General features: G+C 43.8%; 1 protein-coding gene across 3 annotated transcripts in view; it reads right to left on the minus strand.

Annotated features, from left to right (window-relative positions):
• Positions 1-1,033: 1,033 nt before the first annotated feature.
• pla2g4ab (phospholipase A2, group IVAb (cytosolic, calcium-dependent)) overlaps positions 1,034-26,290 on the minus strand; it is a 58,823-nt gene continuing 33,566 nt past the window's right edge. For all 3 annotated transcript variants that reach the window (XM_042322448.1, XM_042322449.1, XM_042322450.1), the window contains exons 13-18: positions 22,358-22,423; positions 13,069-13,311; positions 11,315-11,499; positions 10,930-11,119; positions 3,392-3,549; positions 1,034-2,793 (exon numbers count right to left, since the gene is read on the minus strand). In XM_042322448.1, coding sequence (XP_042178382.1) covers positions 2,656-2,793; positions 3,392-3,549; positions 10,930-11,119; positions 11,315-11,499; positions 13,069-13,311; positions 22,358-22,423 — 980 coding nt within the window. In that variant the 3' untranslated portion in view covers positions 1,034-2,655. The remainder of the gene's footprint in view (positions 2,794-3,391; positions 3,550-10,929; positions 11,120-11,314; positions 11,500-13,068; positions 13,312-22,357; positions 22,424-26,290) is intronic.

Here is a 26,290-nt window from a genome sequence, read left to right on the forward strand (position 1 = left end):
TGAGAGTGACTCAGCACATCAAGAAGAAAACATGCAGGCACATACATGACCCTTACGTGTGGTGTGTGAGAATAACATAATAACACGCCAACATGGAAATCATTCTCACCTCACATACATTAAGAAAGACAGGCAGACAGCACTCTAGGGCGACAAGGCTTTTGAGTGTAGCCTTCAAAGGCCTTGAAGGTTTCTGAATGTCTGTCTGTGTGTCTGCCAGGCATGGCTGTGCTGAGCAGCTAGACTACAGTAAACGGAGCACGTTAAAGTCGATCCAGAGGGCGTTAGGCGAGTGGTTTTCATGCCAGAGAGGAGGCACCCTCAGACGTGCACCGCAGCAAACTATCCTAAGCACATAATTAGTACTCTCACATGATGGGAATATTACTTTTGCATGATGATTTAATTGGAAAATGTAATGATTTACTGTGCGATGTGCTTCAACAGGTCTCTAACCAGCCTGTGGGTGGCTACGGTTATGTTCTGTAGCTGGAGGAAGATTCTGCTAAGAAACTGCCTGGGCTTCGTGTTATGAAGGTTTCAGGTGGATTATTTTACTGTGGCCACATTGTCCTTGTTGTGATGGGGTTTCTCATAGTAGCAGACCTATGAAAAAGATCACAGCCAGATCTAGGTCATCTAGGCCTGGCCAAGGCATTTCCTTTCATAAGCCTAAAATACATTTTCCAGTCCAGTGAAAGTTACAGTGTGTGTGTGTTAAACCTCTGATTTCCGGGGTCTACATGGTCGTGAATTCAAGCATCAAATTGCCATTTCTATAGTGGAAACGTTGCATGAGATGAATTAGTGTTGGCAAGTACTTCTACAACCTGAAGTTGTTCCCCTTTCCAAGCCACAATAACACGTATAGTGGGTGTTGGATTACTGAGAAAGAAGACAACTTGGACTTTTATTCAATTACATGTAAGTTGTACATAAACATGGTGTATGTTATTGGTTAAATTAATAAGAAGGACAAGGTAAGAAAAGCAGAAGTGTATGACTACACTACTTGGGTCCTCTCAGTTTGAAATCCGTTTAACACTTTATTTCACATAATTGTAAAAATTGCACAAAAAAAAACAAAAAACAAAAAAATAAGACTATTTACTGTAGTCCAAGACAGCTTTACATGAAAAAGAGACTCTCCATGTACTCATTCTACCTAAGAGAATAAAATCCATTGAATAAAAAGGTGCCACACAGGTCAAGCGGTATGACTGTCATTGCTTGTGCGACGTTGCACAAAGTTCAGTATGAAATGCAATTCAGTCTGAAAATAGCCAACAACAATATGACAATCTCTGGGAGACCTAAAGCAGTGGTGGCTGCTGAGGGGAGGACGGCTCTAAATAATGGATAGAACAGAGCAAATGGAATGGCATCAAACACATGGAAACCATGTGTTTGATGTATTTGATACCGTTCCAGCCATTATCACGAGCCTGTCCTCCCCAATTAAGGTGCCACCAACCTCCTGTGACCTAAAAGTAATAAACAATAAGGTTAAAGCATCAAAGAATGCAGAAATATTAATTTGCACAAAAGAAAATACACAGTAAAAACACACAAAGCAACAAGTTGCCAGCTAGAAATAATTGAAAAAACCCAGCTGTTTTACATAACATTGTTTTAAAAAGTGAAATGTGAGCTCAGGCAGACCATGGTCAGCAGACTGGGTTTTCTGTTCTGTCTAAAATTACACAGCACACTGCATACCCTTTGACCCCTGCAAGTGTAAGTGTAGTATGTCAGATACTTCTCTTCAGACTCTGCTGCAGGTGTAGGTGTAGTGTTTGAAATTCCATTGTGTGCCGTCAAGAGCCGTGAAGCCATCACACCACACCCTCTCCAGGGTTACACCCCACCCCTCTCACCCCACCTCAGCACAGACACACCAGACCATATCTGCGGGGTAGAGTATGGGAAGATGGTGGGGGTGAGGAGGGGTCACAGTGGGAGGAAACTACTCTGCCCCAAACAAAAAACTTGGTCCGAGTATGTAAGGGGAAGCCTGAAATAACACAGTCAGGAAAATAAACACACTAACGTGAGAGAGGACTATAAAGGAGGCAGACAGAAAGGCCGTTTCTATGGTGTTGAGTGTTGTTTGTTGTTGGAGCCACTCCCTGCGTTGAATAAACATAATTGAGATGTTTGAGGAATCCAGACGGTTGCACTTGGCGGTGTTTTAGTAGTTGGCATCGAACACAACCTGATGGTTTAAGGACGCCTCTTCTTCTATGGTTTCCATGGTTTCCTGTGAGATCACTTGTTTAGATCAGTAACAACTGTTTACAACTATACTGTAGGAAAACCCTGCTACATTAAAAACACATAATACATACATGAGTAGCACTTATAAAAATGGAAAGTCAATTAAGGAGCCTTGAGTTTAGTTTACTACTATTTTAACATCTCTTCAGACTTTATATCACTCAACTTTAGGGTCCATAACAAGTCTTTGTCATGTTGTTCAGTGATATCCACCACAGGTTTCCATGGTTTACACCAAACCCTCTTCATTCACATTAGATGGACAAAACAAACCAACAAAGTTTCCCTAATGAAAATGTAAAAATATAGGAAAATCTCCACTCTCCAATGCCAGTTTCGTCTGATAGCTTGACCTTGCTCTTCCCGGCATTCCGGCTCTCACTTCCGGGGTTTCTCCCGCGTCTCCCGCTTCAGGAACATTTTGTTCTGGATCTCGTTGAGTGAGAGGGACACGGAGCAGCGGGATGGATTCTCCTTCCTGTACACGATGCTCTCCTTAATGGCCTCTTTTATCACCTGGTCAAGAGAGAGGTGGATGGAGGAGGTGAAATGGATAAAACACTGTATTAACCAACACAAGTGGTTAGTCAATTGACCGTTAACAAGAAATCATAATTCATTGAAATGTGGTTAGAGGTTAGATACATATCAATCAGCATAGGCCTACACAGATGTTGGAAGTTCCATGCCCGGGGGACCCCTAGTTACTGACGGATAATTGAGCGAACATTGATGTTGCTGGAATGTTTTACATACATTACATCTGCCTGGCTGAACTGACATTTACGTTGTTGGAATGTTGTTTTACATACATTAGTTCTGGCTAACCGAACTGACCTCTTTGTTGAGGGTGGTTTGAGCAGGAATCAGGAGCAGGAATCAGTATCTACCTACATACAGAACTTCTGTCATATCAAGAAACCCCTTTAGTCATTGGCATATTAGTTCTGACCGACTGAACTGAACTTTTGATTCGTGGGATCTTTTTTTAGACAGTGCATAAGAGCCAGAACAACTGAATGTCAAATTGAGTCTAAAGACTGTCCGACCTTCTAACACATTTAGAAATGGATGTACAGTAGCCAGTGGTGATGCAGGTGAAGGTTGAACGTACCTCGATGTTGTTGAGCGTGTTGAACTCCATAAGGTCGTGGAGCTGTGTGAAGGCCTGGTTGGAGTACTGGAAGTTAAACGTGGAGTACGGACTCTCAGGGTCGTCGAAGATGTCAAAGTCAGCCATCTCCTTCTCCTTTTCCGTCTCCCGAGGAACTCCTTCAAACACACAGCAACAGGATGATATGTACTTCAGAAAGTATCAACACCCCTTGAACTTTTCCACATTTTATTGTGTTACAGCCTGAATTTAAAATGGATTAAATTGAGATGTTGTGTCACTGTCCTCCACATAACACCCAATAATGTCAAAGTGGAATTAGGCATTTTTACAAATTAATAAAAAATGTAAAGCTGAAATGTCTTTAGTCAATAAGTATTCAACCCCTTTGTTATGGCAAACCTAAATAAGTTAAGGAGTAAAAATGTGCTTAAAAAGTCATGGACTCACAGATAAGTGTTTTTAACATAATTTTTTTATGACTACCTCATCTTTGTACTCCACACATAAAATGATCTGTAAGGTCCCTCAGTCGAGCAGTGAATTTCAAACACATGTTCAACCACAAAGACCAGGATGGTTTTTCCAAGGCCTCACAAAGAAGGGCACGTATTGGTAGATGGGTAAACAAAAGGAGACTTTCAAAATCCCTTTGAGCCTGGTGAAGTTATTCATTACAGTTTGGATGGTGTATCAATACACCCAGTCACTACAAAGATACAGGAGTCCTTCCTAACTCAGTTGGCAGAGAGGAAGGAAACCACTCAGGATTTCACCATGAGGCCAAACAGTTATAGAGTTTAATGGCTGTGATAAGAGAGAACTGAGGATGGATCAACAACATTGTAGTTACTCTCCAATAATAACTTAAATGACAGAGTGAAAAACATGCATCCCGATTGCAATAAGGCACTAAAGTAAAACAGCAAAAAATTTGGAAAATAAATTAACTTCATGTCCTGAATACAAATCGTTAAGTTTGGGACAAATCTAACTCAACACATCACTGAGTACTACTCTTCATATTTTCAAGCATGGTGGTGGCTGCATAATGTTATGGATCATCGGCAAAGACTTACGTTTTTTAGGATAAAAAGAAACAGAATAGAGCTAAGCACTGGCAAAATAATTGAGGAAAACCTGGTTCCGTCTACTTTCCAACAGACACTGGGGGACGAGTTCACCTTTCAGCACGACAATAACCTAAAACACTGGAGTTGCTTACCAAGACGACATTGAATGTTCCTGAGTGGCTTAGTTCCAGTTTTGACTTAAATCGTCTCGAAAATCTATGGCAAGACTTGCTGTCTAGCACAATCAACAACCAACTTGACAGAGCTTGGAGAATTTAAATTTAAAAGAATAATGTGCAAATATTGTATAATCGAGGTGTACAAAGCTTTTAGAGACTTCCCCAGAAAGACTCTGTAATCACCGTCAAAGGTGACACTGTCATGTATTGACTCGAGGTTAAATACTTATGTAATCAAGATATAGTAGTGTTTTATTTTTTATATATTCTTTTACAAATGTTAGAATTTTTCTTCCATTTTGATATTACAGAGTATTTTGTGTAGATCGTTGACAAAAAACAACAACCTATTAAATCAATTTTAATCCCACCTTGTAACACTTTTTCTTTTGTTGAAAAAGTCAAGAGGTGTGAATACTTTCTGAAGGCACTATATGTCCTTCAGGATGATAGTGACTATGACTAACTAATAATTGGTCATATACCATTCTTTCCTTGTGTGACAGTGATAGCTAATACTAGCCTATATCATATGACTCATTCAGAACTATGGATGTTTCAGCCCAAGCTCCAGGGTGATGGTGAGCTGTCAACCCGTTTTAACAGACGATGGCTAGTCATTTTATTTACATGGCAATATCTCCTCCACTCGGGGCAATACGAGTGCCTGTTAACATCTTATAACTAGAACAGTATCTCTTAAACTGTGAGTTATGGCTCTGAATGTCGTGGGTTCAATCCCAGTGCCCAGCACTTGTTAGTTAAAAAAATAAATAATAATTGGTCTTTTTTTAACCCTAATCCAAACCTTAAAGGAATCATTCACTTAGTTTTAATGTTATATCGTTTTTGAGACATGTTCTATCAATTCAAGCAGGCAGAAATACAGCTAGTATGGAGAGGTTTGCATCATGTATCTATTTCTGCCTGCTTGAACGGCAATAGCTCAGATACACATGAAAATATGACTCCGGGAATCAATAGAACATTCCTAAGAGATGCACAAAAAACAATATAAGATACAAAATGGTTGACTCTTTCCTTCTAACAACTCGGAATGAATGCCTTAACTTAACCCTTGAGGTTAGCTTCGGTTTCACTGTTGAGTTAGAGCTGGAACGATAAACTGCAAATGATCGACACCGACCATACCAATCACTTAGCGCAGGCATTTTGCTGATATTGTTCATTGTGATAAGTAGCCTGTACATGAGAAATGTGAAGTTTGAAATTAAATAAGTTTGCTAATACGGGTGATTGTTAATTGGACAATTGATGGCTATAACCATAGCACTTTACAACCATAGTACATAGTACTTTAAAGGTTATAAAAATAAACAAAACTGTGGTGCACATTAATGTTATAAATGTATCGTTCTACTTATCGTTATAACATAAATTCAGGCAATTTATAAAGATATGGGTTTTTGTCGCCCAGCTCAGAGCTTTGATACCCGACCCGAGTCCGACGGGCCCCGGCATTATACATCGAGTCAGGGCCGGGTATGGCCTGTTTTTCCATCAATAACTAGGGTACGGGCAAGGCTAGAGTATCCCTAAATCGATCAGTAACATTTCTAAGCTGAGCCATTTGCTTGTGCTCTGCTGCGCAATACAGCCATATCTGACTTAGATCAAAGATCATAACATGGTGTCAGAAGTGCTTCAATCTCAGATATATTTCACAGAAAATAATAATGTTCCTCGAGTTCTGTCAGAGTTTAGTGGTAAAAAGTAGCTAACCACTAACTGCTTTCTCGTGTCTCATCATTGAGCAGAGCAGCCCAAGTGGAGCCGTTGCTTTGGATACTCACAGACCCAGAGCCACCATGAGCAGCGTGCAGGGAGCGAGTGACAGAGGCGTTGCTTTGGATACTCACAGACCCAGAGCCACCATGAGCAGCGTGCAGGGAGCGAGTGACAGACACAGAGAGGAGCAGCTGATGGATTTATTAACAGAGGAAGTTATTTCTGATTTTGGGTTTCGGGCAGGGTCGGGCCTTTAAATTTGCCAGAAGCAATCGGGCATGGGTAGGGCTTAAAATTCATGCCCATGCAAGGCTCTAACTGAGGACGTGGACTAGACAAAATGGCCACACACTACGTAATCTGTTGCCTGCAGGTACGGCAAGTATTTCCGTCTGCCTTACAAGGTTGGGTTGGGTTGTTAAAACATGTCTTCTCATGTATTTCCTAATTCCATGAATGAATGATCACTAAATGATGGCACACTTGTCACCGACTCTACAGGGGAATACCAGACCAGTGATGTGACCTACTCTCTCTCCTACACAACACAAATACAACAGAGGATGTGTACATGTGTGTGTTCCTCATTCGTGAGGCCCTAAAACACTATAATTCAGTGTGTGAGCAGAGGAGAGAGGCCTGGCCAGTGTCTGTATGTCCCTGTCTTCCTATGGCCAATGATGTATACCCTGTTTACACACACTTCTCTCCCAGCATAGCAAGAGATTCCCAACATAGCACCTGGTCATAGATCTTCTCCTTATGACTCACCCCCCCAGGCATCTTGTAAGATACCAGTCCCACACACAACCATCTTTTCTAGCATAAACCTTCAACTTCCTTAGGAGCATATTCCCTATGAGCGTACTCTTATGTATGGAATACACTACCGATCAAAAGTTAGAAATGTCCTTGTTTTTGAAAGAAAAGCACATTTTTTTTGTCCATTAAAATAACATCAAATTGATCAGAAATACAGTGCAGACATGGTTAATGTTGTAAATAACTATTGTCGCTGGAAATGATTTTGAATGGAATATCTACATAGGCGTACAGAGGCCCATTATCAGCAACTGTCACTCCTGTGTTCCAATAGCACGTTGTGTTAGCTAATCCAAGTTTATAATTTTAAAAGGCTAATTGATCATTAGAAAACCCTTTTGCAATTATGCTTGCACTGCTGAAAACTGTTGTGCTCATTAAAGAAGCAATAAAATGGGCCTTCTTTAGACTAGTTGAGTATCTGGAGCATCAGCATTTGTGGGTTTGATTACAAGGCTATTCCATGTGAGAAATTGCCAAGAAACTGAAGATCTTGTATAACGCTGTGTACTACTCCCATCACAGAACAGAGGAAACTGGCTTTAACCAGAAGAGAAAGAGGAGTGGGAGGCCCCGGTGCACAACTGAGCAAGAGGACAAGTACATTAGAGTGTCTAGTTTGAGAAACAGGCGCCTCACAAGTCACAACTGGCAGCTTCATTAAATAGTGCCCGCAAAACACCAGTCTCAACGTCAACAGTGAAGAGGCGACTCCGGGATGCTGGCCTTCTAGGCAGACTTCCTCTGTCCAGTGTCTGAGTTCTTTTGCCAATCTTAATCTTTTCTTTTTAATGGCCAGTCTGAGATATGGCTTTTTCTTTGCAACTCTGCCTAGAAGGGCAGCATCCCGGAGTCGCCTCTTCACTTTGCACACATTTCAAAAAATCTGTTTTTGCTTTGTCATTATGGGGTATTGTGTGTAGATTGATGAGTAAAAAAACTATTTATAATCCATTTCAGAATAAGGCTGTAATGTAATTTTTTTTTGAAAAGGTCAAGGGGTCTGAATACTTTCCGAATGCACTGTATTATATTATGTTATTGCTTGTTAGGACACCAACATGAGTGTCAAAACCCACATTTATTCAAATGTGTTTTTTCCCTGCCAAGAAGTTTATTTTTGTTTGATAGTTTGTTTCTCAAGTCCTTTGTTGTTGTTGTTATGAATTATGTATATTGTCATTTTTTTTCTTCATAATGTATTTAACATATTATGTTAAATATCTAGCAGAAAATAGACTTCATGACACTGTTATGAAGCATTATGACCATCCTGTCATAATGGACTAAGTAAATATACTTTATGACACTGTTATGAAGCATTATGACCATCCTGTCATAATGGACTAAGTAAATATACTTTATGACATTGTCAAGAAGCATTATGACATCATAATAATATAAGTCAGATAGGCCTAGTCATAAAGAGGGTGTCTTGTCCTGAAATCTTTTTCTGCATTCATCCCAGTCATCAGCAACAGAACATTAAATAAAGGTTAAAAAAAAAGTACAGTATGCTAGGGCTGTCTCCGACTACATTTTTCCATATATAGACACATCCTATGTGTTTTTATCAAATCAACTATATGCACTGAGCTTGTCTGATGCTTTAAGCAAATTGTTTGATTAAATAATTAAGACACACACATGACTAGAGGACCGCAATTGACTTGATTGTGCTGGGCCTGGCTCAGACTTGCTGCACTGTGTTAAAAAAAAAGACTCTCCTCCCTGCTGCAGCGACCACCACAGAACATCAACATGTTTATCACGCTGTACGTGTTGCTGAAGCTGCAACATATTCACAGCCATTTCTGACTGAAAAGTTTTGTTACCGAAATCCATCATTTGTTAAGAAAAACATTCTCTATTCAACCCTTGCTCTCTTCATGTGACACATATATGCTTTACATGCACATGACCAATAGGGCCTGACATATAGCATATCATTATCACATCAATAAACTGGTTATGAACTTGATAAACTGGTTATAAACTCGGAGGCTCCCGAGTGGCGCAGTGGTCTAAGGCACTATGTCACTACAGACACCCTGGTTTGAATCAAGGCTGAGTCCCATAGGGCGACACACAATTGGCCCAGCATCGTCCGGGTTTGGCCGGGGTAGGGCGTCATTGTAAATAAGATTTTGTTCTTAACTGACTTGCCTAGTTAAATAAAGGTTCAATAAAAAAATCAATTCACAACGTAACACATGACATAAAAATGGATGCACACGACGTGACAAATAAACTTGAAACAGGGGAACATTTACTGGTTGCACAGGAGGTAAAGGGGAAGTCAGATGTGTGGAATTAATTTGACTAGTTGTGGAAAATACTGGAGATCAAGAAAAATAAGGTAAGGAGCTAGCACTACATACATATTATGTGCCAAACAGCTGTTGTTAGATTACAACAATTTTTCTGACCATTTGGAATAACGTAAACAACACCAAATAAATTGTAAGCGTACTAGAGAGTATGTTGTAACGTTTATTTTAATTTTTTTGTAAAGCCTCTATTACATCAAAGTCTAAAAACAGTCGCATTATTTCATTAATGAAATTTCCCGAAATGGAACAGTTTAGGCCTATTTATTGTTTATGCTAATTATTAAATGGTTGCATTTGTTATTTTATTTTAAAACTAAAATGCTTGATTGCATTTCACGTCATGAATAACTCGTATGCTGTGTGATGACATGAACAAATAAATGATTGATTGATACAGTAGCCTATATAAGTATTGAAATATAGGCCTAACTAAGTTACGGTATTAACACTAAACCGGATGCTCTCTTTGGCCTACAGCTCAATGGTGGTTATACAAGGCTGCTACACTAACCCTACTAATGATAATGACATTACTTATTATTATAATGATGATCATAATAATAGTAATAATAACAATAAGAAGGAGATCAAGGAAAAAGGAGGGTTATTATTATAAATTATTATTTGGAAGAGCATTAAATACATTATAAATAATACCAAAGAGGCTGGTCTGACAAAATAAGTGTAAAGCCTTTATTACAGCATAGTAAAGATTAAAAACAGCAAGAGGCTTGGTGCTCACGGAATCATTAGACTACCAACCAAACAGTAAAACAGGCAACAGAAGCAGGATCTGTCTTATTTCAGTAGATATGGATGATTAATAAAGCCAGGCACATTTAAAAGTTAGGCTGTTGATTATAGACCTATTTAAGTTGGGGTTTCCTCTCTCCTCACTTTTCTTAGACGATTAAGGCAAGGGCTGTTTTCTCATCTCCTAACTCAACTGCTGCCTCCACCACATTGTTCTCAACACCATGCTGATTAACTTTACTATTATGCACATAGCAACAAGCGCCAAATCAACAGAGCACTGATGTGTTTCAGAACCGCGGACAGCGACCATTTGTTATGAAAAACTGTATTTGAATTGCACCATTGTACATAATATAAGTCTTAGACTGATGGACTGTACCATCCCCACGGCCTCCACAATGGATCAGTCCACTCAAACAGGCACCTATCAGACAGGTGTCTTATACACCATGATTTTTCTTCTTTTTTTCTCTCTTGTAAACCAGACTACTGCTCAACTAAAGAAATCTAATATATTTCACATACACAACCTATACAGACATGCATATGGTATACACAAGAGTTGTGGACTCGAATAATAGTGACTTGGTCCTACCTCAGGTATACAGTACACATACAGTACTTACCAGGGGCTTTGAATGTCCTGAAGTTGATGTTGACCAGGACAAAATGGATGACAGTGGGGCAGTTCCGTTCCCCCTTTTTTGGCTTGAAGACGTAGCACTCTTTCAGGCCCTCGCGGTCAAACACTTTAGGGTCGATCTTAGGGAACGGCAGTTTGTTCATCCGGGCCCACTTCTCAGCCAGCAGAAGCTCCTACATACCAAACACAAGTCAAAAAGCTAGCCTCTTGATTACTATTGCATAGTTCAATTATTAAAACTTTTATCCAACACCTTAATAATCACACAGAAATTGCTCACAAAAAAATGACAATGATAAAATGAAATAAACACATAAACATTTTAAAACCAGGAAGTACTGGCAGGTGGCGCTTGTCATCACAATGACCTTGAAGGGCGGGCTGGAGTCGCTGGGGCGAGCTGAGAAGTCGAAGGATATGATGAGGTCGACGCCACGCTGCGGCCGCAGGATGAGGGGGTACGGGAGGTTATAGGTCAAACCACTGTCTACTATATGGATCTTCTTACTCTTCACGTCCAGGGGCTCGTAGATATCAGCAAACTCATCAGGGTCTGAGAACGTTATGGAATATGATGCAGAATAAATACAGAACGTGTTAAGGTAGAAATGCGTAAGGGAATTTGTGTGGTTGGGTATGTGTGTGTGTGTGTATGGTCATACTATAGCGGTTTCCATTTGTACACAGTCTGGCATTTAGTAACGCTATTATACTGTAACTGTACTGTAATTGAGGCAGTTTTATTATGCACTCAGACTTAAATAAAATCACCAGCATAACCTTTCAATAACTCCACTGTAAGTATATTGAATAGTACACAGCTCCAACAAGAGCTCTATTGCCAAGTTCTACTGGATCTAGAATCTGCTTTATTTAGACTCTAACAACAGTCAAACAGGTACAGTGGGGCAAAAAAGTATTTAGTCAGCCCCCAATTGTGCAAGCTTTCCCACTTAAAAAGATGAGAGAGGCCTGACATTTTCATCATAGGTACACTTCAACTATGACAGACAAAATGAGAAAAAAATATCCAGAAAATCACATTGTATGATTTTTAATGAATTCATTTGCTAATTATGGTGGAAAATTAGTATTTGGTCACCTACAAACAAGCAAGATTTCTGGCTCTCACAGACCTGTATTAATGGCACCTGTTTGAACTTGTTATCAGTATAAAAGACACCTGTCCACAACCTCAAACAGTCACACTCCAAACTCCACTATGGCCAAGACCAAAGAGCTGTCAAAGGACACCAGGAACAGAATTGTAGACCTGCACCAGGCTGGGAAGACTGAATCTGCAATAGGTAAGCAGCTTGGTTTGAAGAAATCAACTGTGGGAGCAATTATTAGGAAATGGAAGACATACAAGACGACTGATAATCTCCCTCGATCTGGGGCTCCACGCAAGATCTCACCCCGTGGGGTCAAAATGATCACAAGAAGGGTGAGCAAAAATCCCAGAACCACACGGGGGGACCTAGTGAATGACCTGCAGAGAGCTGGGACCAAAGTAACAAAGCCTACCATCAGCAAGGGCATTGAAGATGAAACGTGGCTGGGTCTTTAAGCATGACAATGATCCCAAACACACCACCCGGGCAACGAAGGAGTGGCTTCGTAAGAAGCATTTCAAGGTCCTGGAGTGGCCTAGCCAGTCTCCAGATCTCAACCCCATAGAAAATCTTTGGAGGGAGTTGAAAGTCCATGTTGCCCAGCAACAGCCCAAAAACATCACTGCTCTAGAGGAGATCTGCATGGAGGAATGGGCCAAAATACCAGCAACAGTATGTGAAAACATTGTGAAGACTTACAGAAAATGTTTGACCTCTGTCATTGTCAACAAAGGGTATATAACAAAGTATTGAGATAAACTTTTGTTATTGACCAATTCATTAAAAAGCCTACAATGTGATTTTCTGGATTTTTTTCTCTCATTTTGTCTGTCATAGTTGAAGTGTACCTGTGATGAAAATTACAGGCCTCTCTCATCTTTTTAAGTGGGAGAACTTGCACAATTAGTGGCTGACTAAATACTTTTTTGCCCCACTGTATATCTGGAATATAGAATCTAGAATGTGTTACATCCAGAACTCCTGGATCGCCAGATTTGACATCTGACCTGTGACAGCGTCCACCTCATCCTCGACGGAGGCGCAGGAGTTCTGGTACATGAAGTCTCCGAAGGTGGAGAAGGGCATGTTGGTGTTGAGGTTGAGGCCCAGCATGAAGTTATGGACCTTCCCCGCCCGCCCCTCCCGTGTGTTGAACAGGGAGGAGTCGCTGAAGAGGGAGGTGATCATTCGCTGGACCCAGCTGTTCTGGGCGGTGCGGTGGTACTCATCATCCGGGTTCTCACTGCCTCCTGGTAAGGAGAGAGATATTGAAATCAGAAAAGATGCAAGGGAGAGAGAAGGGGACAATGTTGATAAAGAGAGGCACATGGGATGTACTTGTAGGCTTACAGGATATTTGGTAGCTAGAGGTGCTTGATAGTCCTTGATCTGAAGTGCACACATGTAGATCTTGACTTTTCTCCCTGGCACTTACAGTTGAAGTCGGAGGTTTACATACACTTAGGTTGGAGTCATTAAAACAAGGTTTTTCAACCACTCCACAAATGTCTTGTTAAAAACTATAGTTTTGGCAAGTCGGTTAGGACATCTACTTTGTGCATGACACAAGTCATTTTTTCAACAATTGTTTACAGACAGATTATTTCACTTATAATTCACCGTATCGCAATTCCAGTGGGTCAGAAGTTTACATACACTAAGTTGACTGTGCCTTTAAACAGCTTGGAAAATTCCCAAAAATTATGTCATGGCTTTAGAAGCTTCTGATAGGCTAATTGACATCATTTGAGTCAATTGGAGGTGTACCTGTGGATGTATTTCAAGGCCTACCTAAAAACTCAGTGCCTCTTTTCTTGACATCATGGGAAAATCAAAAGAAATCAGCCAAGACCTCAGAAAAAAAATTGGAGGCCTCCACAAGTCTGGTTCATCCGTGTGATTTCCAAACGCCTGAAGGTACCACGTTCATTTGTACAAACAATAGTACGCAAGTATAAACACCATGGGACCACACAGCCGTCATACCGCTCAGGAAGGCGTTCCGTCTCCTAGAGATTAATGTACTTTTGTGTGAAAAGTGCAAATCAATCCCAGAACAACAGCAAAGGACCTTGTGAAGATACTGGAGGAAACTGGTACAAGAGTACCTATATCCACATTAAAAAACGTCGAAAATCAACATAACCTGAAAGGCCGCTCAGCAAGGAAGAAGCCACTGCAAAGCCAGTCTACGGTTTGCAACTGCACATGGGGACATAGATCGTACTTTTTGGAGAAATGTCCTCTGGTCTGATGAAACAAAAATAGAACTGTTTGGCCATAATGCCCATCGTTATGTTTGGAGGAAAAAGGGGGAGGCTTGCAAGCCAAAGAACACCACCCCAACCGTGAAGCACAGGGTGGCAGCATCATGTTGTGGGGGTGGCAGCATCATGTTGTGGGGGTGCTTTGCTGCAGGAGGGACTGGTGCACTTCACAAAATTGATGGCTTCATCAGGAAGGAAAATTAAGTGGATATATTGAAGCATCAACTCAAGACATCAGTCAGGAAGTTAAAGCTTGGTCGCAAATGGGTCTTCCAAATGGACAATGACCCTAAGCATACTTCCAAAGTTGTGGAAAAATGGCTTAAGGACAACAAAGTCAAGGTATTGGAGTGGTCATCACAAAGCCTCAATCCCATAGAATATTTGTGGGCAGAACTGAAAAAGCGTGTGCGAACAAGGAGGCCTACCAACCTGACTCAGTTACACCAGCTCTGTCAGGAGGAATGGGCCAAAATTCACCAACTTATTGTGGGAAGCTTGTGGAAGGCTACGCGAAACGTTTGACCCAAATTAAACAATTTAAAGGCAATGCTACCAAATACTAATTGAGTGTATGTAAACTTCTGACCCACTGGGAATGTGATGAAAGAAATAAAAGCTGAAAAAAAAGAATTCTCTCTGCTATTATTCTGACATTTCACATTCTTAAAATAAAGTGGTGATCCTAACTGACCTACGACAGGTAATTTTTTACCAGGATTAAATGTCAGGAATGGTTTAAAACTGAGTTTAAATGTACTTGGCTAAGGTGTATGTAAACCTCCGACTTCAACTCTAACTGATCAATCAATCAGTCCACACACCTGAATACCCAGGTATAATACTATCACATACAGTATATACTGTAAAGTAGGTATATTCAGTCTGATAGTACAAGGACTGGAGTTGTGACTGGAGATGTGCACCTGTGCCCATTTTACTTACACATGACCAAGCACCTTCCCTCTCTATCATCTCTCTCTCTCTCCCTATAATCTTTCTCTATCATCTCTCTCTATATATATAATCTCTCTGTAACATCTCTCTCTATCATCTCTCTATCTCTCTCCACAACACTAACACCTACCACATATAAACAGAGATTGATCACTTCAGAGGCTAGCCACCCACACATTCTTGACCCACAACAGGTTTAACAGAGACAAAAAAATCATCAGAGCCATTATCTACCAACCACACCCACATTAAAAAAATACTACAGTTAACTATATAATACTATAGTACTTACTATAGAATTCTTTAGTAAACTGTAGTATAATGTAGAATACTATACTACACTGTAGTATCCCTCAAACATGTAGTACTTAAAATGTTGTATAAAATATGTAGTATACTGTAGAATACTATAGTACATTTTATAGTATTATCCACAAAAAAAAGCACTCCGGTAAATACCACAGTAATGTCCGCAAAAACACTAGACTTTTTGAACAATATTAAATACTACAGTATTTAATTTGAATAAACCAGCCCATTCCCCTCCCCCTATCGCAATTTGTGCCAGACCATATATTGTGTTCCCTACAGGTTGTAGAAAAGAGCAGAATCTCTGAACTATCTGTTCAGAACCCAGTCCTAACTCCCAACAGGTTGTAGAAAAGAGCAGAATCTCTGAACTATCTGTTCATGTCACGAATCCCGCTTCCTGAGTCTGTGTTTGCCTGTGTTTCTGTCCTGGAGTGTGTTTCCGGTGTCCTGGAACGCTCCCTGTCTGGTTGCCGGGCGAATTAGCTTGTTGGGAGATCATGTTCACCCGCACCTGTATCCCATCAGTAATCTGCACACCTGTCCTGATCATCACCTCTCCCCTTCAAAAGCTCTGACCTGACATCCATTCCCTGCCGGATCGTTAGCCATGAACAGTATGTTGTGCCCACGAACCAGCCTCCAGTTTATAGAGTTTGTTTTGTTTTATTGTTTTGTACGTCTTGCTTGCCTTTAACTTACCACCGTTTGTTTTGTCTACAGCCATTCACCCGGAACCCATACCCCATCCATGTCTGCTCGTCGCCAGTGTGTTGTTATCCATTGGATCTGCCTATCCACTCCCATCAACCCACCTCCGCTGCCCGCTCCTCCACCCGGAACTATCTACCTCCACGTTCTCATTAATTAATAAATACTCACCATCTTTATACTCACCTTGTCCTGGTCTGCTTCTGGGTCCAATTCTGGTAAACCCTGACAGAACGATCCGGCCAGTGATGAACCCAGCGGACCTGGACTCCGTTTGCCATACAATTACCCAGCAGGAGAAGATGTTGGGACAACACAACACGGCGCTACACGAGATAGCTGGTTCAATCCGGAACTTATCGGATAGATTAACGAGTATCCAGGATCAGCTCAGGTTGCCGGCGGATCATCCACCACCTGTTTCACCCATATCACCTGCCGATTCGGGAGCGGGTTCCTTCCGTGAGCCCAAGGTTCCGACACCGGAGAAGTACGAGGGAGATCTGGGAGGATGCCGTTCATTTCTTTTACAGTGTGGGTTAGTTTTTGATCTGCAGCCCTACTCTTACGCCACAGATAAGGCTAGGATAGCTTTTGTTACTGAGCTGCTGCGTGGTAGAGCTCTGGAATGGGCTTCAGCTGTTTGGGAACGACGGGACACATGCATGACGTCATACCAGGGTTTCACGGCAGAGATGAGAAAGCTTTTTGACCATCCAGTCCGAGGTAAGGACGCAGCTAAACGTTTGTTCTCTCTTTGCCAAGGAGCTCGCAGTGTGGCAGACTTTGTGATAGAATTCAGGACATTGGCTGTGGAGAGTGGTTGGAATGAGGAATCACTACAAGCGTTTTTTTACCAGGGGTTGTCGGAGCAACTCAAGGACGAGCTGATCTCCTATCCAGAGCCTAGTGACCTAGATAGTTTGGTCACCTTAGCTATTCGGGTAGATAATAGAGTCCGAGAGAGAAGGAGGGAGAAGCAGTGGTGTCCATCTAATCAATCTGAGACTCGGTTACCATTCGGGTCAGGAAGTGGACCAGAACGGGTTGATCATTTTCCCTCACACGGGATTAGTGGAGGAGTCCTGCCGCCAGATCCTGAACCTATGCAAGTGGGGCGGCACGGGTTAACTAAGGACGAGCGCCAACGTAGACGTGAGACCAACAGCTGCCTCTACTGTGGTAGCTCGGGACATTACATCTCCGTTTGTCCTCAGCGCCCGTTAAACTGCTCGGCTCGTTAAGTTTGGGAGGTTTGTTAGCGAGCCAGTTTCAACCTCTCAAGAGCCCTGTCAGACCTCGTTTTCCTGCTACCCTCATAAATAAGAATCAGAGTTTAGCGATTAACGCTTTCATCGATTCAGGTGCCGATGACAGCTTCATTGATGCCGACTTAGTGGAACAGCTGGGGCTTTCCAAGGAGCAATTACCGGAAGCCATTGAAGCAACCACTCTGAACGGCAGTAGTCTGGCACGGATCACTATGAGGACTGAACCGGTTAAGATGTTGTTGTCGGGGAATCATTCAGAGGTAATTTCTTTTTTCATTTTGCCTTCCCCCCATGTTCCTCTGGTTCTTGGATACCCCTGGCTAAGAGAACACAATCCTTCGTTCAATTGGGTGACTGGTAAGGTAACTAGTTGGAGCATTGAGTGCCATGCTAACTGCCTCAGGACTGCCTGTTCTCATGCTGTCCCCAGTCGGGTCAGTGAGTCTGCTCCTCCTGATTTGTCCCTGGTTCCTGAAACATATCACGAGTTGGGTGAGGTGTTCAGTAAGCAGAAAGCTCAGTCACTTCCTCCCCACCGACCTTATGATTGTACAATTAAGCTGTTCCCTGGAGCTGCCTTTCCCAAGGGACGGTTATACAGTATTTCTCGACCTGAGAGGGAAGCCCTGGAGACCTACATAAAGGAGTCTCTTGCTGCAGGTCTCATTCGTCCCTCGTCATCACTCCTGAGGGCTGGATATTTTTTGTGAGTAAGAAGGATGGCTCTCTTCGACCGTGTATTGATTATCGGGGGTTGAATAATATTACGGTCAAGAACAAGTACCCCTTGCCCTTGATGAGCTCCGCTTTCGATTCTTTACAGGGTGCTACTGTGTTTACGAAGCTTGATCTACGCAATGCGTATCATCTGGTTCGGATCAAAGAGGGGGACGAGTGGTTGACTGGATTCAATACACCTATGGGACATTTCGAGTACCAGGTGATGCCGTTTGGACTTTCCAACGCTCCAGCAGTGTTCCAAGGTTTGGTGAATGACGTGCTGAGGGATATGATCGGTCTGTTTGTGTTCGTTTACCTGGATGACATCCTGATTTTCTCCAAGGAGCTTTCTAGCCACATCCAGCATGTTAAGCAGGTCCTGCAGCAGTTATTGGAGAACCGTCTGTTTGTGAAGGCAGAGAAGTGTGATTTTCACACCCACACTACATCCTTCCTCGGGTACATCATCTCCAGGGGTGAGATCAAGATGGACCAAGAGAAGGTTCGGGCGGTTCGGGATTGGGCCCGGCCCGGTACGAGATTGCAGCTCCAGAGATTCCTGGGATTTGCGAACTTCTATCGGAGGTTTATCCGTGATTATAGCCAGGTGGCCGCCCCTTTAACTGCTCTGACGTCATGCACCAGAATTTTCTGTTGGACTCCTGAGGCAGACCGAGCATTTCTGAACTTGAAGAGCCGATTCACCAACGCGCCGATTCTCTCTCAACCTGACACTTCCCGTCAGTTTGTTGTTGAGGTGGACGCGTCTGATGTGGGGGTGGGCGCCATCCTGTCCCAGCGTAGCTCCACTGACGGTAAACTCCATCCCTGCGCCTTCTACTCTTGTCGTCTTTCACCAGCTGAGAGAAACTACGATGTGGGTAACCGGGAGCTTCTCGCTGTGAAGCTTGCCTTGGAGGAGTGGCGTCATTGGTTGGAGGGAGCGGAGCAACCGTTTGTGGTCTGGACTGACCACAAGAATCTGGCTTACGTGCAATCGGCTAAACATCTCAACTCCCGTCAGGCCAGGTGGGCTTTGTTTTTTGGACGCTTCAATTTTTCCCTGACGTTCCGACCTGGGTCGAAGAACGGCAAAGCGGACGCCTTGTCCCGGATGTTCTCCAAGACGGGAGAGAGAGTGGGGATGAGAGTGGGGCCAAGACTAAGACGATTCTTCCCCAGAACCTTGTCGTGGGAGCCGTTACATGGAGGATTGAGGAGGATGTGATGGCGGCCCTTCGGACACAGCCCGGCCCCGGTAACGGTCCACCCGGTCGGTTGTTCGTGCCTGAGTCGGTCCGTTCTGCTGTTCTTCAGTGGTCCCACGCCAGCAAGATAGCTTGTCACCCTGGCGTTGCTCGGACTATGGCGCTTCTGCGCAGACGATTTTGGTGGCCTGCCATGGGAGAAGATACCCGGAGGTTTGTTGCCGCATGTCCTGTTTGTGCTCAGAACAAAAGTACCAATCGGCCCAGCTCTGGGCTTCTTCACCCCCTACCTATTCCTCGGCAACCTTGGTCGCATCTGGCCCTGGATTTTGTCACGGGATTGCCCCCTTCTGTTGGGAACACGGTCATTCTGACCATTGTGGACAGATTCAGCAAGTTTGCTCATTTTGTTCCTCTCTCCAAGCTTCCATCTGCTACGGAGACGTCCGAGATCCTGGTTAGGGAGGTTTTCAGGGTCCACGGATTGCCCAGTGACATTGTTTCTGACCGTGGTCCTCAGTTTACCTCTGCTGTCTGGAGATCCTTCTGTTTGGCCATTGGAGCTACAGTCAGTCTCACTTCTGGATTTCACCCACAATCTAATGGTCAGGCGGAGAGAGCCAACCAGAAGATGGAGTCCACGCTGCGTTGTCTTGTCTCCTCTGATCCCACCTCTTGGTCATCTCAATTACCCTGGGTCGAGTATGCCCATAATACCCTTCCTTCATCTGCCACTGGGATGTCCCCCTTCCAATGCCTGTACGGATACCAACCTCCCTTGTTTCCTTCTCAGGAGAGGGATCTTTCGGTTCCTTCTGTCCAGGCCCACATTCGTCGTTGCCACCGGACCTGGCATCGGGCCAGGAAGGTCCTCCTTAGAGTTTCTGACCGGTATCAGATCCAGGCGAATCGTCGCCGTATTCCTGCTCCCGCTTATACCATCGGAGATAAGGTTTGGTTGGCTACACGGGATCTTCCTCTACGGACTGAGTCGAGGAAACTGTCACCAAAGTTCATTGGTCCGTTTGTGGTGGAGAGAATCATTAACCCTGTTGTGGTCCGACTCAAATTGCCGGCAACGCTTCGAGTACACCCCACCTTTCATGTCTCCTGCCTCAAGCCGGTTCTCCTCAGTCCTCTGTTGCCCCCTCCTCCTCGTCCTCCTCGGATGATCGGAGGTGGTCCTGCCTACACGGTGCGCCGCATAATGGATTCCAGACGGCGGGGTCGAGGTTTCCAATATCTCGTGGATTGGGAAGGATATGGTCCAGAGGAGAGGAGTTGGATTCCTCGGCGTCAGATCCTTGATGACGACCTGCTTCGTGACTTCTACCGCCTCCACCCTGGCGCTCCAGGTAGTCCGCCCGGTGGCGTTCGTCGGAGGGGGGGGTACTCTCACGAATCCCGCTTCCTGAGTCTGTGTTTGCCTGTGTTTCTGTCCTGGAGTGTGTTTCCGGTGTCCTGGAATGCACCCTGTCTGGTTGCCGGGCGAATTAGCTTGTTGGGAGATCATGTTCACCCGCACCTGTATCCCATCAGTAATCTGCACACCTGTCCTGATCATCACCTCTCCCCTTCAAAAGCTCTGACCTGACATCCATTCCCTGCCGGATCGTTAGCCATGAACAGTATGTTGTGCCCACGAACCAGCCTCCAGTTTATAGAGTTTGTTTTGTTTTATTGTTTTGTACGTCTTGCTTGCCTTTAACTTACCGCCGTTTGTTTTGTCTACAGCCATTCACCCGGAACCCATACCCCATCCATGTCTGCTCGTCGCCAGTGTGTTGTTATCCATTGGATCTGCCTATCCATTCCCATCAACCCACCTCCGCTGTCCGCTCCTCCACCCGGAACTATCTACCTCCACGTTCTCATTAATTAATAAATACTCACCATCTTTATACTCACCTTGTCCTGGTCTGCTTCTGGGTCCAATTCTGGTAAACCCTGACAGTTCAGAACCCAGTCCTAACTCCCTACAGGTTGTAGAAAAGAGCAGAATCTCTGAACTATCTGTTCAGAACCCAGTCCTAACTCCCTACAGATTGTAGGTCAGAGATTCTGCTCTTTTCTATCTGTTCAGAACCCAGTCCTAACTCCCTACAGGTTGTAGTTCAGCGATTCTGCTCTTTTCTATCTGTTCAGAACCCAGTCCTAACTCCCTACAGGTTGTAGTTCAGAGATTCTGCTCTTTTCTATCTGTTCAGAACCCAGTCCTAACTCCCTACAGATTGTAGAATATGTGCTCTTCTAGTATTTCTCCAGTAGGTTTCCTGAAGGAGAAATAATCCACTTCTATGTCAAAGATAATAAAACAAAAACACTACAGTAAATACTATATTACAATCTGCAAAAACACTACATGAATTACTATATTATATACTACATCTTTATTTTACTACAGTATTTACACTATAGTTAACTGTAAATACTTAACAGTATTCACTATAGTATTTATACCATAGTAAGTATACAATGGTATTTTTTTCATGTGGGCACAGAGACAGCCACGCTAGCTACATCTGCTAAGAACAACCACTGACTGCTAGTTGAACCTGATGCAACACGGTTGGTTTAATTGCCAGGGGGTGAAATTAAGTCTGATGCACTCACCTCAACTTATGTTCCAGCATGATGCATACATCAGAATGTGTTATAATTAAATAAAGGAAAGAGACGTAACGTATGAAAAATGCAGCATCGGGGCGGTGACTTCCCAGAAGCAGTTTAAATATGTCAAAACAGAAGCTGATGCATTGCAGAGATTTGTTTCAACCATTAGACCAAACACTTGTTCAGGATTCTGTTCATTTCCTATGAATCGTTGTGCTTCATGGGTATTGTAGTCCTCACCTTTCCGAGGCTCCTCGTCATTGTCCATACTCTCCTCCCCCACGATGTGTTGAGGTTTTATCTGTTCTGTGGGAAGAGACAAGGACATCTTCCTCAATCACATCCAAGTCTTCAGTCACCATCTCATGGCCTAACCGCAGTCCAATTCACTTTCCATTGTTTAGGCCCTACCTTTCTATAAACTAATGGCTTACATAACAAACACAATAAAACAATCTGCGTATAACATAAATCAGTCAGTTCTTGGAATGTGTGTAGGAGTATATGTGTAGTCACTGCACTTGCAAGCTGGTATGTACTGTATTGTTGTGTAGGTGTGGGTATTGGTGAATTACTGGTATGTGTGTGTGTGTTGGTGAATGACCGGTGTGTGTGTGTGTTGGTGTGTTAAAAGGTCAAATCAAACCTCAATAGCCCATTAACCAAACATCTTCATAGACCTTTATAAATAGTGACAGGAAGCTGAACATCATTTTTGTTTCCATTGAAGGGAATCACACCCTCATCTGAGAAAACCCAGGAGAAAGTTATTTTTGGAACCGATTGACGGGTGTGATGTGAGTTGGCATCAGGTACAGCTGTCACTCGCGTGTCACATAAAGCTGCGTAATAGGAAACAGACTACAATGGGAGGTGCAGTTGGCTTGCGTTGTGCAGAGCAGACACGACACATTGGAATGGGGACTGTGGGCTAACACATCAAATTGGAACTAAGCCTTTGAGATTAGCACAATAAGTGCCTCAAGGTATCAGTCACTGGGACAATGTTGTATGAGCTGCACTGTAAGTAGATACTAGAAAGGTGTACGCAGGGCTCTTAATTAAAAATGTTCAATGGTAGCAGTAGTGCTCCCAACCTTAAAAAGTTAGGAGCACCAGAAAATATAACCTATATGAATTCTAGGTACTTCTGAAGCATACACTACATTACCAAAAGTATGTGGACACCTGCTCGTCAAACTGCTCATTCCAAAATCATGGGAATTAATATTTGGTTGGTCCCCCCTTGCTGCTATAACAGAATCAACTCATCTGGGAAGGATTTCCAACTAGGCAAATCAGTTAAAAACAAAATCTTATTTACAATGATGGCCTACCCCAGGCCAAGCCCTAACGGCACTGGGCCAATTGTGCACCGACCTATTGGACTCCCAATCACAGCCGGTTGTGATAGAGCCTGGACTTGAACCAGGGTCTGTAGTGACACTTCTAGCACTGAGATGCAGTGCCTTTGCCCACTGCGCCACTCGGGAGCACTATGAACATAAACAGGGCTCTAACTCCTCTAGCTCCACAATGAGATGCAGGCCAGGCAGCAGGTGGTAAGCCAGCCTGCCAGCTTAGTGGAGTCTGCCACTAGCACAGTCAGTGTAGTCAGCTCAGGTATCCCCATTGAGACCGTGTCTGTGCCTCGTTCTAGGTTGTGCAAAACTAAACATGGCGGTGTTCGCCTTACCAATCTCACTGGAATAAAGACCTGCTCCATTCTTGTTAATATTGAAAGAGATTGTGATATCTCACATCTCAAAATAGGACTACTTAGTGTTATATCACTAACTTCCAAGGCAGTTATAGTCAATGAACTAATCACTGATCATAATCTTGATGTGATTGGCCTGACCGAAACATGGCTTAAGCCTAATGAATTTACTGTGTTAAATGAGGCCTCTCCTCCTGGTTACACTAGTGACCATATGCCCTGCGCATCCCGCAAAGGCGGAGGTGTTGCTAACATTTACGATAGCAAATTTCAATTAACCAAATCAAAATGACTGCGTTTTCATCTTTTGAGCTTCTAGTCATGAAATCTATGCAGCCTACTCAATCACTTTTTATTGCTACTGTTTACAGGCCTCCTGGGCTGTACATAGCGTTCCTCACTGAGTTTCCTGAATTACTATCGGATCCTGTAGTCACGGCAGATAATATTAATATTTTTTGGGTGACTTTAATATTCACATGGAAAAGTCCACAGACCCACTCCAAAAGGCTTTAGGAGCCATCATCAGTGGGTTTTGTCCAACATGTCTCTGGACCTGCCACAGTCATACTCTGGACCTAGTTTTGTCCCGTGGAATAAATATTGTGGATCTTAATATGTTTTCCTTATAATCCTGGACTATCAGACCACCATTTTATTACATTTTCAATTGCAACAAACAATCTGCTTAGACCCCAACCAAGGATCTGTTACGGATCCCCCCAGTACTGCTGCTCATTCGGTTTACCAGTTCCGGAGGTCGACGTCACCGGCCTTCTAGGCTTCACTGAACTGGGAATATTATCCTCAACCCCGGATTCTCTTGTCTGATTACGCACACCTGGTTCCCATTTCCCTTGATTAGTATGTAATTTATGTACCCTCCGTTCCCCATTGTCCGTGTCGGTTATTGTTCCCATGTCCATTGGTCGTATGAGTAACTCTGCGTTGTTTCAGCTTCTGGGCTGTGTCTTTTGTGCATTAAGGGTCTTGTTCCGTGTCGTTCTACGAGCTTTACCCTCGCTCGTTTGTTTGGGTACACCCCAGTATTTTGTATACGTGTTTGTTTTGGGTGTATTAAAAAACCCTTATTATGTATTCTTGCGCCCGTCTCCAAATCCTTTATACCAGCGTGACAGAATAACCGACCAACAAATGGAGACAGCAGGAAAGGCCTAGATGGCGACCATTGTAGGCACAGTACAGCACCACGAGGACTGTCTCTCCAGACTCGGTATCGCCATGGACAGTGTGTTGGCAACCATCCTGCACTTGGAGCGGAACGTGCAATCTCCAGCACCGATTCTGGTACCAACTTCCACACCCCGACCTACCTCCGTTCCATCGGAGCCGGTCCGCGGTATACCCCTGTCCCTCTCGCAGCACTTCTACGGCGAGCCAGCAAGATGCAAGGGTTTCCTTCTACAATGCGACCTCGCTACGCCGAGGCTGTTTCCGGAAGAGACAGGGTTGCCACCATCCTCTCAGCACTGACCGGACGGGCTCTGGACTGAGGTGCCGCAGTCTGGGAGACAGACGGAACCGAGGTCGTCCTACAAGCGCATCAACCCCCTCTTCCACTCGGTGTTTAAATCATCCTGTGGAGGGCCGAGAAGGGGGTGAAAGTGTACCCCGACTACGCCAGGGAGATAGGACCGCCTCGGAGTTCGCCCTTGAGTTCCGGACCGTCGTGGCTTCCACCGGATGGAACGAGTTGTCTCTGGTCACAGTTTTCCGCAGCGGACTGCGGAAGGAGGTACAGCTGGAGTTAGCCTGCCATGATGACAACCTGTCACTCGACCAGCTCATCAGCATTGGACAACCTCCTACGGTCCCGAAGTAAATCTTGCAGAATGCGCAGCCCATGGCTACATCAGCTCCGTGGCCAGAGCCGAGGTCTCCCCTGGTTGAGTTTGCATATCCCGGTTATTTCCTGGTCCGAGAGGAGAGTGTTGGGTTGGTCGCAGGAGTGTCAGGGGAGCTGTCTCACGGTGTCTGTCAACACCACTACGGTGAAAAGACCAGACTGTGCTCCTCAAGTGGATTTACCGGAGTAGTACCAGGATCTGCACAGGGTTTTTTCTAAGACCCAGGCCACACCCCTGCCTCCCCATCGCCCCTGGGATTGTGCCATTGACCTGTTGTCTGATGCAGCCCTCCCGAGAGGACATGTCTATCCCCTCTCCTATGCAGAGACCGAGGCCATGGAGACCTATGTACAGGAGATTCTCCAGAAGAGTTTTATCCATCCCTCTAAGTCACCAGCCTCCTCAAGCTTCTTTTTTGTTAAGAAGATGGGAGACTCCGCCCCTGCATTGATTATTGAGCAAGGCCACCGTCAAGTTCAGCTATCCTTTACCCCTCATCCCAACCATCATCGAACAAATGCACGGGGTGCAATACATCGCAAAGCTGGACTTGAGGAGCACCTACAATCTGGTGCGCATTCGTGC

The sequence above is a fragment of the Oncorhynchus tshawytscha genome, linkage group LG05 (assembly GCF_018296145.1).
Source record: "Oncorhynchus tshawytscha isolate Ot180627B linkage group LG05, Otsh_v2.0, whole genome shotgun sequence".
NCBI lineage: Eukaryota > Metazoa > Chordata > Actinopteri > Salmoniformes > Salmonidae > Oncorhynchus > Oncorhynchus tshawytscha.